Source organism: Parasteatoda tepidariorum, chromosome 1 (assembly GCF_043381705.1).
Source record: "Parasteatoda tepidariorum isolate YZ-2023 chromosome 1, CAS_Ptep_4.0, whole genome shotgun sequence".
In the NCBI taxonomy this organism is placed as follows: Eukaryota; Metazoa; Arthropoda; class Arachnida; order Araneae; family Theridiidae; genus Parasteatoda; species Parasteatoda tepidariorum.
This window is the reverse complement of record NC_092204.1, coordinates 107,677,258-107,692,166: the sequence shown is the minus strand read 5'-3', so window position 1 is coordinate 107,692,166 and position 14,909 is coordinate 107,677,258. Positions and strand designations below refer to the sequence as shown.

Here is a 14,909-nt window from a genome sequence, read left to right as displayed (position 1 = left end):
AAAATAAATTCAAAAATAAAAATAAAAGGGATTTAAATATTATTTTATAATTAATTTTAAAGTTGTTAAAAGGTAACGCAACAAACAGGAATTCTAATTTTGCAATTATCTGAAAAAAGTGGTGCGGCACAAAATTAGGGTTTCAATTGAAGTCAACATAAAAAAAATAATATTTAAGAAATGTAAAAATTGAGAAGCCTGTGTAAGAGTCTTTTTTTTTCCGAATTACTTCTACTATTCTAGTTTTCATAGAAGAAAATAGTTTTTAACAAAGTTAGGTATATGTTTTATATTATTGTAATCTCGTCTTTTATCACACGAGGACATAGTTTCTTCTTTCCGCATCCTTTTTTACCATTATTGTCTTTCAATTTTAAGAACTTACTGACTAGAGTCTTTGATCTTGAACTACCTATCATTATCATCGCGCTAGCACGAATATTTATTGAAGAAAAAGCTTCTATCGGTTCTTTTCATGATCAGTTAATCTCTTTACCTTTGCAACCAAAACTTCTAAAAAACGCAATAAAAAGTACATAGCAAGAATTCATGGCAAATTTGCAAATAGAAGTGTTTTTCAATCGTCGTAGTAGCAAATAGTAATTTTTAATTATATTTATTTCTAAAAATTACTGGTAGCCTTTAAGTTTTTACTCAGGCTAAAATGCTAATTTTGATCTTAACAATTTTTTCTACATAATTGCAAATCTTGTTTGTAGCGTTATTTCTTAATAATATACTTTAAGAGTTAAATAAAAGGGATTTAAATTGTATTTTTCGATTTCTCAAACGTTTGCTCTAGTCTGAAAATTTTTACTCAGACAGTACTTTATGTTGTATTTCATTATAGATTGTTTGATTTGTAATTTTCTGCGCATTTAATAGTATTTTTTCACAGAATTGTGCACATGATGCTCCGTAAAGACAACTCCTTCGATAAATTTCTAGAATTCTTGTCACAAATGAAGTTATAAAAAAAAAAAAAGGATCACAAATTGATATTTCAGGGGGAAAAAAAGAAAATCAAAACATGACCAAAAAGTGTGACCATGAGTTGCCGAAAAAACATAGAGGAATTGAAAGACACTTATTTGAGACACTTCAAACTTATTTCGGCAATCAAACTGGTTTGAAAGTTTCAATTCCGTTTATCTTAATAGTGATTTTTACGATTTTCTTATCGTTTTTTCCCGCTTTTAAATGGTAGTTTGCTATTCCTAATTTGTATAGTTTTTTAAACTTAATTCTTAAAGATGATGCTAAAATTATATATGAGGAAGTAGATTACGGACCACTCTGCATCATAGAATCAAGATGTTTCTTGATTCTATGATGCAGTGGTTATTCATTCATTAGAGTTGTATTCTTATTATATATAATAAGGGCAAGGGTGATATTTTTCTTTTTTTCTCAAGAAACGTGAAAATAACAGTCTTAAGTATGGTCCCCCCCCCCCCAATAAATTTTATCTGACAACGCCAATGAGTTGGGAAATACATTGAATTCAGTGAAGCAAATCAAATCCGGCTATAATATTTTCAAACTTATTAAAACTTTTGTATTTGAATATGGAGAAGAAAAGCTATGCAATTGATTCTTTGGAACACTTGTGTAAAGAGAGTTTAGAACATGTTCGAAACAACACTATCAACAACAAACCTTACCCTTAAAAACTTTAAAATTGTGTTATCAAAGTATTCTTTTTTTTTTGTAAAAAATAATTTTTAAAAAAATGCCAGTAACAAGTTTTTTTTTTAATTCCTGATTTTATCTTGTGTATTAGATTATTATTTTATTGATTCACATTATGCTATTGCAATGATTGTATTATTATATTAGTTCTCAAAAGTGTTATTGAAAATGGCATAGGATTTCAGGCTGAGACAACATTTAGATGAACTTTATTATGTGCATGTTTTGTAGAAAATCGTACTGAATTGATTGTGTTTAGTAGTTCAGATTAAAATGAAATCAGGGTTAAAATGAATTGTTTTTCTTTTTTGCATTAACTAATTATTTTTAATATTTTTTCTAATACAATTTACACTACAAGAAAGGTATTTAGTTGGATTTAGAAGCAAATAAATAATACAACTAGTAATGAAAAAAAATTTATTATAATTTTTAGTAAAAAAAGTCTCAGAAATATCGCTAACGGAGAAATAAAAGTGCTACTTTCAAAACAATTTGCAAAATGTTGGCCAGTTTTAAAAGAAAAATTAAAATTCAGTGCAAAAATTTGTTTCAATTCGTAAAAAAAAAAAATTATTTTTTTTTGCAATTTGTTTCGTTTTACTGACATATTTAAAGCACTGGAGACATTCTAACAGTTCAAAAATACTTTTATAGAACTGACTAACTATTTTTCCATTTGAATTTGAAAACATCTTTAAATTTGATCTTTAAAATTGGTTGTTATAACAATAGGATGATTCAAAAACTTTCAGATAAGTTAAAATTGATTTACAATTGAGATTTGATTCCAAAATTCAAGTTTTTCCACTTTGAGGAAAAAAGAAGGAATGTTATACCAAAATTTTTGATTGAGTTATCAAAAATCAGAATGATAGACTATCACATTTTTGACCTTTGACTATACATTTAATTCTCATATTTTGATTGATTTTTAAAAGCCTCAAATTTTGATTTAATAAACTTTGTATGAGTTATTTCAATTTCTTAAGCGTTTTATAATTAAATTTATTCTATTTTAAGACTGCACTTTGACTAATAAAACAATTAAATAAATTATTCACTAGAAATGCACAAACAAATTGTTTGCTATTTATTTTCAAAATTAATTAGGATATTGTGCTATTTTATTGGTGGTATATTAAAATGTCACAATTGGACCTATAATAATAATTTAAATGCAGTATGTTTATAAACTGAATAATTTTTATTTGTCAGGGGTTCATTTTTCAAATTATTAAGTTTTTTAACATATCAGAAAAGAACTTTTACTAAAATGACGAGTAATTTAAAATATATTTATTATTGTAACAATTTATTCTAAAACTCATTATAGCTTTTTTGTAGTACTTAAAATAGTACAAATTTAAAAATAATTATAAAATTCAATACAAATATATATTTTTTTTTTAATCTAAATAAGTTTTTTTTGACAAAATATTCTTTATCTAATATAATTTAATTAGAATTTTGACCATAACAAAATTCTGATGACTACAATTGCTTAAATTAAAGTTTTAAAACCTATATAGTACGGTAAGTATAGCTTAAAAAATTAATAAAAATATTTTAAAATCTAAATATCGAGAAGAAAAAAAGTTACAACCAGTAGCAAACTGTTAAGTACCCACCTCATCTTGCACATCAGGTTTTGACAGGAGGAAATAAATTGAGAAGAAACTTACAAGCTACTGTTTAGACATATATAAATAAGGCATTATTTATTTCGTTTATTATGCTGGATTTAATTAGACCAATCAGAAGACAATAGGACTAATAATTTAGAAATCAAAAAATATTTATTTGAGGAAAAGAAAATTTCACTCTTTAAATTTTTGTTCAGCACAATACTTATTTCAAAAAAATAATGAATTCTGAAAGATTTTTTTTTTCAAAAACTATCTTTAATAACTGTATAAGAGATATAAAATGCTTTTATTATAGAATTTTTATGTTATATTTCATTGTTTAAAAAATCTTATGTTATATTTCATTGTTTAAAAAATCTCATATTGTATTTAGTATGTGAATGAAGTAGTTATTGGTGCACCTTATGCTGTTTCTACAGACTTAATGGAGCATTTTAAGGTAACTATTATTTCACTTTTGTTTAATAATTTTTCTAATTTATAATTTTAAATGTCAGTCACATTTCATTTTAAATTTAATAAATTGCACCAAATCTTGAATAGACAAATGCATATTTTAAAAAAATTTATTGGCTAAAAAATTTGATTCATTAAAAATATAGATTTCACAGTTTATATTGTACTTGTTAGTGTTTTTGTGCCATATGCATTACTTATTTCATAGCTTTTTTAGTATCAGTTGACTCTTAAATATATATTTAATTCTCTATTTCTTTTTTCAACCAATATGTTTAAAAGAATTTCAAAATTACACTTGTAGTATTCTCAGTTTAGATTGTAAGTACTACTTAAATGTAATAATATAAAATATGTAAATACTACTGTACTGTATTGTTGTGCTATGTGCATTACATATTTAATAGTTTTTTAATAACATTTTACTCCTAAATGTATATTTAATCCCCAAATCTTTTTCTTGACCAGTATAGTCATTAAAAATTTTCTCCAAATTATTCTTGTAGAACTCTCAGTTTATATTGTAAATACTTGTGTATTGTTGTGCCTTACACATTACATATTTCGTAACTTCTTAATATCATTTGACTGTTAAATGTATGTTTAATCCTCTTATCATTTTCTCAATTAATAGATATATTAAAATTTTTTCTCAGAATTACACTTCTAGATTTCTTAGTTTAGATTGTAAATACTACTTACTATGCATAAATCATTTAAAATTAGCCACTATTTTTGGTTGATCTTTCGATAAATTAGCCAATAAATTGATTTTAGATAAATTTGCCAAATAATGGATTACTGTTTAAGATCAGTATCAATTATTTCACCCACATTTGTTAAATTTTTACTACCCCCCTGTTTATTGCAATATTTTACAATTGCTTTTTCAGTTCTTATTTGCATGTATAATGCATCTTAGTTTATTATTAGGTTGATTTAGTTTGTCATGGCCAAACTCCAGTAATGTCTGATGTAAATGGAGGTGATCCATATGAGGTGAGTATGCAAGTTTAAATATAGAATCTGTGAAAGTAGAATACAGTAAATTCATTCAAAGAAATTTTTTTTTCAGGCCCCCAAACAGTTAGGCAAGTTCAAACAACTGGACAGTGTCAATGATATGACTACTCAAAAAATAGTAGAAAGAATTATTTTGCAAAGGTAATCTGACTATTCATTTTATAGTCATAGGTTTATTTAATGTGAAGTATTCCAGGAACAAAAAAATTCTTCAGAATGGAAAGAGATTAACTTGTATTGTTTCAAAATAGATTTATGATTAGCTTTGGTTCCCATAGAAGTGAATTTCACAGAAGTTGTGTTTTTAAATTCTTGATGCATAAGAAGTACTGGACAGATTTCCTTCAAATTTTGAATTTTTATGTTGTTCATAATTGTGTAAAAATCTTACAATTCCTTTGGATTCATACTAAAAAAAACCGTTCTTAAACATGATTTCTTTAAATCACCATGCTTTTTCTTATAGATAATGTTTTGGTCCACTCATATTGGCCCTATCTAGACAATAGGGCCCCTAGCTAGGAGTAATTGACCCCTTTATTATCAATTTCACTTTTTGCTCATATCCTGAGAACTTTTTGAGCTAATGAAAGAAAAATTTCACATGGATTTGTTTATCTAAAGATAATTCCTTATAAAAAAAAGAATTTTTTAACAACTATTCATTATTTTATCTAATAATAATTTCAAAAAATGGAATTTTTTAATAGACCTTATTAATTTTTGAATATTTCAACAAAAGCTTTTTGGTGTGACTGAACTATTAAAAAATAGAAACAATAATTTTGTAACATTTATAAATAAATTACTTATGTTTCGTATTTAATGTGATTTATAAATCCATGTGATTTACAATTTGCCATCCTGGCTGTTACATTTTCTACTGGATTCTTAAAAACTCTTTTTTTTTCTTCCCTCAAACATAGATTAAGTAAAATTCAGATTATCACAACTGTCTTGTACATAACATTGTTATTTCCATTTTACATAGCTGCCAACTAGTACAATCATTGGAACAAGGTTTTAAAAAGGACAATAAAATGAAATTTGAGTAATTTCTTAATTACTTCACTAGTCCTTAAAAGCATAACTAACTATTGGTGCTTATTTGCATGCTAATCATTGTTGTCAAAAAGTTTTCTTAAAATCAATGATGCATAAAATTTTGTGCTAAAAAGTATTAAATGTTGCTAATACTAAGAGAAAGTTTTCTCAATGACTGTGCAAGTTGCCAATTATGAGTAAAAAATAAGTCATTAGTAATTGAGGGGAAAAACTAAGAGATAATAGTGGACAATAAATAGACGTTAGAATAGTTAATAGAAGTTTGACTAAATATTTTAATTATTTGTAGATTACTAAAACTCTACTTTATAAGCTTTAGAACTTTATAAGCATCATTTTCATAAGCATAAAAAATAGATCATAAGTATACAAATAATAGGGAGACAATAATGGATAAATTATTTGACTGAATATGTAAGTCACTTACAGATTATAGAGATTCTTTTGTATGTCATGCATTCATTGTTTTGTACATAAGCATAAGTGCCTGCTTATACAGTCATTGAATATGATTTTACAAAATGGTGGTAAAATAAAGTAGGAAGAATTTCTTAAATATTTAGTTACTTCATCAGCACTTAAAATCAAAACTGTCTAACTACTGCCCCTTGTATACATACATTTAAACTATTGATTTATCATGAGTAAACATTTTTATATTAAACTTTAAATGAATAATGCATTCATCTTTATTTATGCATTTAAATAAATGGTGTACATAGAGAAAGTCTCTTCATTGATTGTGTAAGTTGTCAATTATGTGTTAGAAATGAGTTATTATTGTTCAAATAGAAGGCAAATAACAGTGGATGACAGGTTGAATTGAATTAGCCTTGATTAATTGAGCATTTGAATTACTTATACTGATTACTGAGACTCTTCTGTATGTCACATATTCATTGTTATATGCCTAAGAAGTAAATAATAGGTATACAAGAAATTGGGAGACAATAGTGGATAATAAGTTCAAAATAACTTCAAAATTTGATTGAATATTTTTTAACCTACTCACAGATTATCATTACTCTATAGTACATATTCATGGCTTATATGCATAAGAAATGAATCATATACGTCAGAAAAGAAGACAATAACTAATAATTTGACTACAATTTTGATTGAATATTTTCTTAAGTTACAAACAGATTGTCAAGATTACATATTCATTGTTTATATTCTTTAGAAATAACTCATAAGTGTACAAAAAAAAGGAGACAAAAATGGATGATTTAATCTCTAATTCGATTGAATGTATTTGAATATTTTTTATTGCTTGTTCTAAGTTAACTCTTTTCTTAGAACATATCTTTAATAGCATTATTTACTGATGTTTAATCGTGTAAATTTTGCTAAATTGTAATTTAAGTTAAGTACAAGAAAGAATTATTTCTGGTGAAAATAGTTACTGATTTACTGTTAATTGAATTTAAAACACTTTTTTCATTGCACAATCAGGGAAAAAGCTGCATAAGACAGCAAATTATGTCAGAAGTTCATTGTAGTTTTTAAAAATCATATATGAGCTAGAATTCTTTAAAATTTGTATTGCACTTTTCTTTCCTTTTTATTAATTATGAAGAATTTTTGTGTTGTATATACTAATTAATGTTATTGATTTCTCTGATTGTTATTCATTTCTAAAGTGATTTGTTTAAAATTAAAATATGTTATAATTTTCTTTCTTTTTTACTCACCATAGATTGGCGTATGAAAAAAGAAACAAACTGAAAGAGGAGAAAGAAATTGCAATTTTAGATGCAATGAAAAGATTGTAGCAATGTCAAAAATATATTAGGCTTCAAAATTTCTTCCAATAAGTAATAGAAATTTTTAAGTGCCATTTCATTACAAAAAATTTTAACTCATGCTGTACAAGCTTTATGTGATAAGCATATTCACATACACAATAGTTTGTTAAGAGACTACATATGCTTATGTTGATAAGAGTTCTAATCTGCATGTACTAAATATTTGTTTTTACTGATATTTTCTTTCGGTTGACTTAAAATAATACTTGTGTAAATATTGCAATTTTAAATTTAACTTCTTTTAAGAATTCAAAGAAATAATTAGAAAAATGTGCATACTAGAGTTTAAAACTAAAGATTCAAATTATAACTTTTTAGGGATGTGATTTGAATAAACAAGTTTTAAACATTCATTCAAATTTTATAATTCAAACATATTACTGACTGACGTTATTATGAATAAGTTAAAGTTAAAAATTTTAATTATGTTAAAGTTGAAAATTTTAATCCATGGATTAAAATAGAATTTCTAAATTTTATTCTAATTATTCTTAATTTCGGATTAAAATGAATTATTAAAAATGTTAATAAGTAGATTATAATCTCTAATTGAAACTAATGTTACAATGGCTCAGAGGATTTTATTTAATCAACAAAATATGAAATTAACTGATTCAAATTTACAGATTGTAATCAATTAATCTTGGCATAAAGATAGATCAATGGTATTCTAACCACAGATTCAAATTAATTAAATATAATGAACTCGTTTGATTCAACACATTATAACCAATTGATTTGAATCAACAGATTATTACAAATTAATTTGAATCAATGACTAATTTCTTCAATTCCGATCATTGATTAAATGCCCTACTCTAGTGTGTACCCCATTTTTTTTTTTTTTTTGTTATTCTCAAAGGGAGTTTAACTTAAATTACAGTGAAACTTTACAATACCAAATACAAGTTAATAAGTATGATTATGAAGGTTCGCCTTNTTTTTTTTTTTTTTTTTTTTTTTTTTTTTTTTTTTTTATCTTGAATGTAATTTTTTTCAAAAATTTTACATTTACTTTATAATGTGTTCATTATTTTTTAAGCACTATACTAGTCTTTTAAAGTGAAATAAATAAATAAGGTCATAATGGAGTATGATTTTAAATTTTTCCTCCTTCAATTTTATTTTTAATCCATTTTTCTTAGTATCATTTTTCCTTCTCAATTTAATCTTTTTTTATAATTATATTTTATTCTTCCTCTCCTATCAAGTGCATATAATAAAACATCATTTATGAACGAATTTTTCTATTAATTTTTTTTTTAATTTATTGATGTTTATTTTATATCTTAATTTTTCCTTCAATGAACTCTATTTTTATTTACTATGAATTTGTACATATATATATGCATCTAACTGGTCAAATCGCAGAAGTATGTGAAAGAAATAATATATTTTTAGCTTTATATGAAAAATGGCAATATTCAATTTATTTTTATTATTTAGTATTTATTTTCTTTCTCTTTTCAATTTGTTAATTGTTACTTTCCTGTCTAATGAAATTAATAAGAATTTGTTACACTTTTCTTTGACATTACAACAATAAATTTTGTGAACCTTTAAATTATTATTTGTATTTAGATTGAATAATTTACACTATTTACTTCAATATATGCTATTAATGATAATATTTTATATACTCTAAATAATATTCAAAAATTTTAATTTGACAAACAATAAAACACATTTACCCATTTTAAAATAAAATTTAAACTTTAGCTTTTGTTTGTAAGATTATTGTTTTCTGTTCCACTTTTTTTATATGAAATGAATTATGTTTTAAAAAATAAATATTTTATGCTGCCATAATTTTTGTTCCTAAATGTAAATATAATCATGTTAAATTAGATTATGAATGTTTTTATATATTCTTTAACTTGTTAATAAATGTATATTTATTTGAACAACATAGTATCTCTTTAAGCGATACATCGTTATGAACATTATATGTCCCGTTACCTAAACTAGTGCAGAAGCTTCTTGACTGGAAAATTCGCTAACTGTAAACTAGACTGAAAGCATTGGTATTTAAAAACTTCTGGCTTTTTTTTTCTTCCTTTTATTAAAAAAAGGTCAATACTGAGTCAGTTAATATGAATATCTTCTTTATAAAAATTAAAAGCTCTGTTGTAGTTTTACTTACTTTATTTTAATTAGAAAAATTTATTTAAACTGTAAAGAAATAACTATTTTTTTTCTTTCTTAGAATTATGTTTATTTACACTTGTTACAGACAAAAAAAGTTTAACATACTTTTTATGTGAACCCATTACCTATTTTTGATGCAATATGGTATTTTGTGCTCACTGTTACTAATGTAATATTATGTTGTATTTTAGTCCCTCCATTTCCTCTTGTTTTTTTTATGTATCATTTTGTCCTTTATACCTGGCCTGCATGCTAGAAGATAGCAAAGATTGTCTGCATGCAAATAAAGTGAGATAGAGAAGCAAATAACTTAAAAACAAAGGGGATGATTAAATAATAATTTTGACCAAATAATGCTTTATCTTAAATTTGCTCCACACTTCTCTTAAATTTTTCATGTTTAATGTTCTAATCATTATGAGATTACTTGTAGTATATATTTTGTTTGTGTCCTGTTATTTTTTGATCAAATATTGAACTTCCATGGTGTTATATGTAAAAACATAATACCCTAGTCAAAGTGCATAAATACAATGTATAATCATCTGATTCAAAAGAAAAAACATTTTTGTTTAAAAAAAAATCTCAATTTACTTAACTATTTTGTACTTATGGTATATTTTAATTTTCTGTTTAGACAATTAGTGTTAGTAGCATTTTGTATACATTTTTATAAGATCAAAATGAATTTGGTAAAATTTGTAGCCACTAGTATTTATGTGATTTTAACTAGCTTTGAAGAAATTATATTGCTTATAAGCCTTAAGCGTTCAAAATGCTTTATATCATTTTTCACAAAATAAAATTTTGCCTCGTTTTCAAAACAGATGATAAATGTATATTACTGATCATCTATTTGAAAATTTTTAGAAATTTGTTTGTGCTTAATTATAAAATAAATAAAAAATTAATTGGCTGAAGGGTTTTTTTTTTTTTTTTTAAGTTCCTATAGGAAATAAAGTATAAATTACTCAAAACTGGTTATTTTGAGTATAAATATATTTACTGTGTTAAAATATGGCTTATTTTATTTTATTGTAAAAGAAATATATGTATATTGTATAATGTTACATTTTTTGTATAGAAATACCTTGTTCATTAGAATTTCCAACCCTTTGTTGTTTTTTTCTTCTTTATTTAAAACAGAATTGCAATAATAACACTGCTTTTTTACGACTAATTTTTTTATATTTGGAAATTATCTTCATTTAGCTTTAAAAATATTTTTTTACCAGTACTTTTAGGTGTTCATATTCCCATAATTTCTGCAAATGATTTTATGTACAAGTTTCTAGTCATTAACTTTACAAAGAGCTCATAAGGTTCCTAAAAAGTTAAGAAATGGTTTAAAAAGTAAAAGAAAATCAAATGCTTTAGCATGTTTTTCATCATAATATTTTAATAATTTGAAATAAATTAGGAGTGTGCAGTTTGTATCCTAGTTCCTTGAACAGGTCAATGTACAGCCAGCTGCCTTCCAACAGAAAATGTTAGTAAAACCACTTAAATAACTTAACAAAAGTTAATGACTGTTTTTTCAATTCAATATCAATTAACTTTGAAAAATTACTAAAATTATGACATAGAAAATGCACAATATAAAAGTGCTGATTAAAGAGGCTGAAATTTTTCTCTAAATAAAAAATTCTTTGTCAAAATCATGTTTTAAATAAAAAATAGTTCAAGATCTTAAGAATAATTATAAAAATGATTTAAAACCACTTAAAAAAATGTATGCATGTAAAAAGAAATCTTTTGCTTTGAAACTCTTTGTTACTTTTTTTGTTTTTTAAAATTATGCATTTTAGTTTTATGTCATTTTTTCTAGTCATTAGCTCCAGCTATTACTTTAACAGTAAAATTGTTTTTTTATCAAATACATGTGAGAAGTTGCCATACATCTTTTACTGTAGTAAATGCTGTTTTATACCTAACCATGATCAGAGAAACTATTTTATTATTTACATTCCAACATATGATCTTGGAGTATGTTTTGTTTTATGACCCTTTATTTTAATTGTTAATTAATTTCATCAATAATTAAGTTTTTCTAAAAATTGTTCCTCTAAATATTATACTATTCTAAGTTTTGTGCTATAGTAAAATCACTGTGGAATTAATTGACTGTTCTAACTCTGAGGCAATGTAAACTACTTTTTTATAATTTCTATTAATTTTAGTTCTGTGATGAAACTATAGGAAGCATTTTGTAATTATAGAAATGAGCAATTTAATTCAAATAAAGCTTTTTTTTTCTTAATAAAATTAATAAAGACAATAATTTTGCCAACTCGTTTGCAGAAATATCTTTGTTTTACAGCAAAAATTTAGCTTTAAAAAAATCTAATGAAATTAATCAGTTTATATTCAATTGTAATCTTTTATATATATATATATTCTACAAAGTTCACAGACTAATCAACTTCCGCTTTTCAAAATGATACACATATTAAACTTTTATTAAAAATTTGAAGAACGTATGAAAATTGAAAAATTCTGTTTCATTTTCAAAAGTAAATTAAGTTTTTAGTTAAAATTAATAAGATAATATTAAATTTAAGTAACTTTCTAATTAACTGAAAATTAAACTTTCTTTTATATTTATTTTTTTAAACTTGGTCCCATGTCTAAAAAAGTTGAGGCATTTTGACTTTGAGTATTCTCTTTATATACCAGTATATGAGAGTGCCTTCTAAAATCAACTTACATGACTTTATTGCAATTGTTTTACTAATCATATAAATAGATAGTGCTCAGTGAGAATGTGTGCTTTATCTATGCAACAATAGTTTTTTCATTTAAAAATTATGGGAGAACACCATTCTGATATTATCTGAAAATCTAAATTTTTTTATTTTATGACATTATATATTCTGCACTATTTTAATATTTTGTAAGTATTTTTTTATGAGGTCAGTCCCCAGCTTCATTGCACACATAAGAAAGAACATGACACTTTTGCTTACAGTTTCTGAAATTTAATACAAAAGTCAAATTTAAAAAAAAAATTATAATATACTGAAAGAAAGTAGCTGTTATGTTATGCATGATATAGCCACATCTGGCTCTCGTACCAATAACTCCAAAATAAACTAATATGTATGGGTGGTTTTTGAAAAATTAACATAAAGGATGGATGTTTTAGAAAAAAGGTGTTTATATAAATAATTTGTGTAGGTTGTAAAAAAATCCTTTAAAATTGGGACATCGTAAAAAAAAAATTTTAAAATCCTATGTTTTGTTCTACAAAATTCAATTGTTCATTATCTCATTTAAACAACAAAACCTAATGGAAATTATATGAATAGTAGTTTTTGTGACCTCAAATTGAAAGCAAAAGGAGGAAACCTGAGTAAACCTTGCAAGGACAAATCATGCAGACCAGGACTTGAAAAAAGCTGTCGGCCAGCATTAAATTTGCAGTTCAGCATCTGTCTACCGCCACCTTGAAATATTCTATAGAGAATAGTTGGCCACAAAAGAATTAGCACTTTTGAATTCTAAAATTGCTGCATGGTCAATAACGGGATGATAGAAATTGCTCGTCCTTTTTCAGAGATTTGTTTCACACACCATCAGCGATCTAATGATTCTGTTTGCAACCTATGTTCTTTCAGTAGAATTTTGCGGCCTAATTCAGATCCAAGGTTATGAGAAATCGTTTAATATATATATATATATTTTTTTTAACAGATTATCAGCTTTTAAGGAATTATGAAAATAAAAATTGGATTCTTGGAAAATATCATATTGATGTCCCGTCTCTTCAATGTAAAATTAATATTCACTTTTGAACAGCATTTCAAGTTATTTGTGTATAAAGCTAGATCATGTGACTTTTGTGACAGCATTTATTTTGTTCTGTTATACTTTTAAATTTTAACTAAATACTATATGATTTTAAAGTTTACATAGAATTAATCTTTGAAAGTAATATTTAAAGTAATAATTCTGTTAAAAGTTTAAAAAAGAAATGAAATTTTGTTGCATATTTTGGTTTTTCAATAAAATGTTCTTATTGCTCCATTGTCTGCTTTATTATAATTTTAGCCAATTGTTACTGACTAATCATGAAGAGTTTCCAACGTTAACCACATATTTTATGATCTTAAAGCCGAACTAAAATAATTTTGACAATTCTGGTGTTTTATTTTTTTTAAAAATCACAGACCCACAAGCTATGTCTATGAAATGTAACATAATTTTTTATTCAAACTTTATGGTTGTTCCGTAATGTCTTTTAATATGCATTTTAAACGTTTGCTAAAAATTAAGTAAAAAAAAATATTTTTTTATAGTGGATCTCAAGTTAATAATGTTCATGTAAAAAAATTATCGAACTTTAAAGAATTTTTTATAAAGAATAAAAAACATACAAAAACTCAATACTGTATAAAAACGAAATTAATAATTAATTAAAATAACAAAGAACTTTTTTTTTTCATCTCTGAGAGTGTTGGGAAACCTGTGACACTTCTTTGTGAATTTATACGTTTTCTTATTATCTACAGCATTCATTATTATTATAACTGAATTAACCCTCTTTCGTGTTTTTAACGATGGTAACATGCAATTGAAATTTCTACTACTTTCTTATTAGCCTGAGTACTCAAACCTTTACTTGAGCTCCTTGCTTATTGGCGAAAGCTACGCTCGAATACGCCATCTGGGGAGAGATCGGTTTCATGCCTTTGGCCCTTCTCCCTTCCCTCTCCTCTTTTCAGTTGTATAGGAATACACTACGATATTTTCCCTTTTCTTAATATTTGTCCATTTTATTTAATAAAAATATTTTTTAGAGCTATGTTTAATGTAGTTTTCATTTCCATATATCCCCTCCGCAGAGGATCAAAATTGTGATGGCATGTCTTCGGATCATCCTCCGGGATGTTTCCCAGACCGTCGCCAATAGCCCATTGTGCAGCTCTAGTGCAACGTAAATTAACAACAATCATTTCCATATAGTTTTCCAACTTAAAATATTTTAATCTGCATGTAAATCAAGTGAGAAACTAACATACTTCCTTCCTCTATGACTCTCTACATGCTAATGGGGAAAGTATGCGAG

General features: G+C 25.0%; 1 protein-coding gene across 2 annotated transcripts in view; it reads left to right on the top strand.

Annotated features, from left to right (window-relative positions):
- LOC107439470 (phosphoethanolamine cytidylyltransferase) overlaps window positions 1–13,865 on the top strand; it is a 34,204-nt gene extending 20,339 nt beyond the window's left edge. For both annotated transcript variants that reach the window (XM_043041289.2, XM_071185022.1), the window contains 4 exons: window positions 3,715–3,780; window positions 4,731–4,796; window positions 4,873–4,961; window positions 7,585–13,865. In XM_043041289.2, the coding sequence (XP_042897223.1) occupies window positions 3,715–3,780; window positions 4,731–4,796; window positions 4,873–4,961; window positions 7,585–7,660 (297 nt within the window). In that variant the 3' untranslated portion in view covers window positions 7,661–13,865. The remainder of the gene's footprint in view (window positions 1–3,714; window positions 3,781–4,730; window positions 4,797–4,872; window positions 4,962–7,584) is intronic.
- Window positions 13,866–14,909: the final 1,044 nt, after the last annotated feature.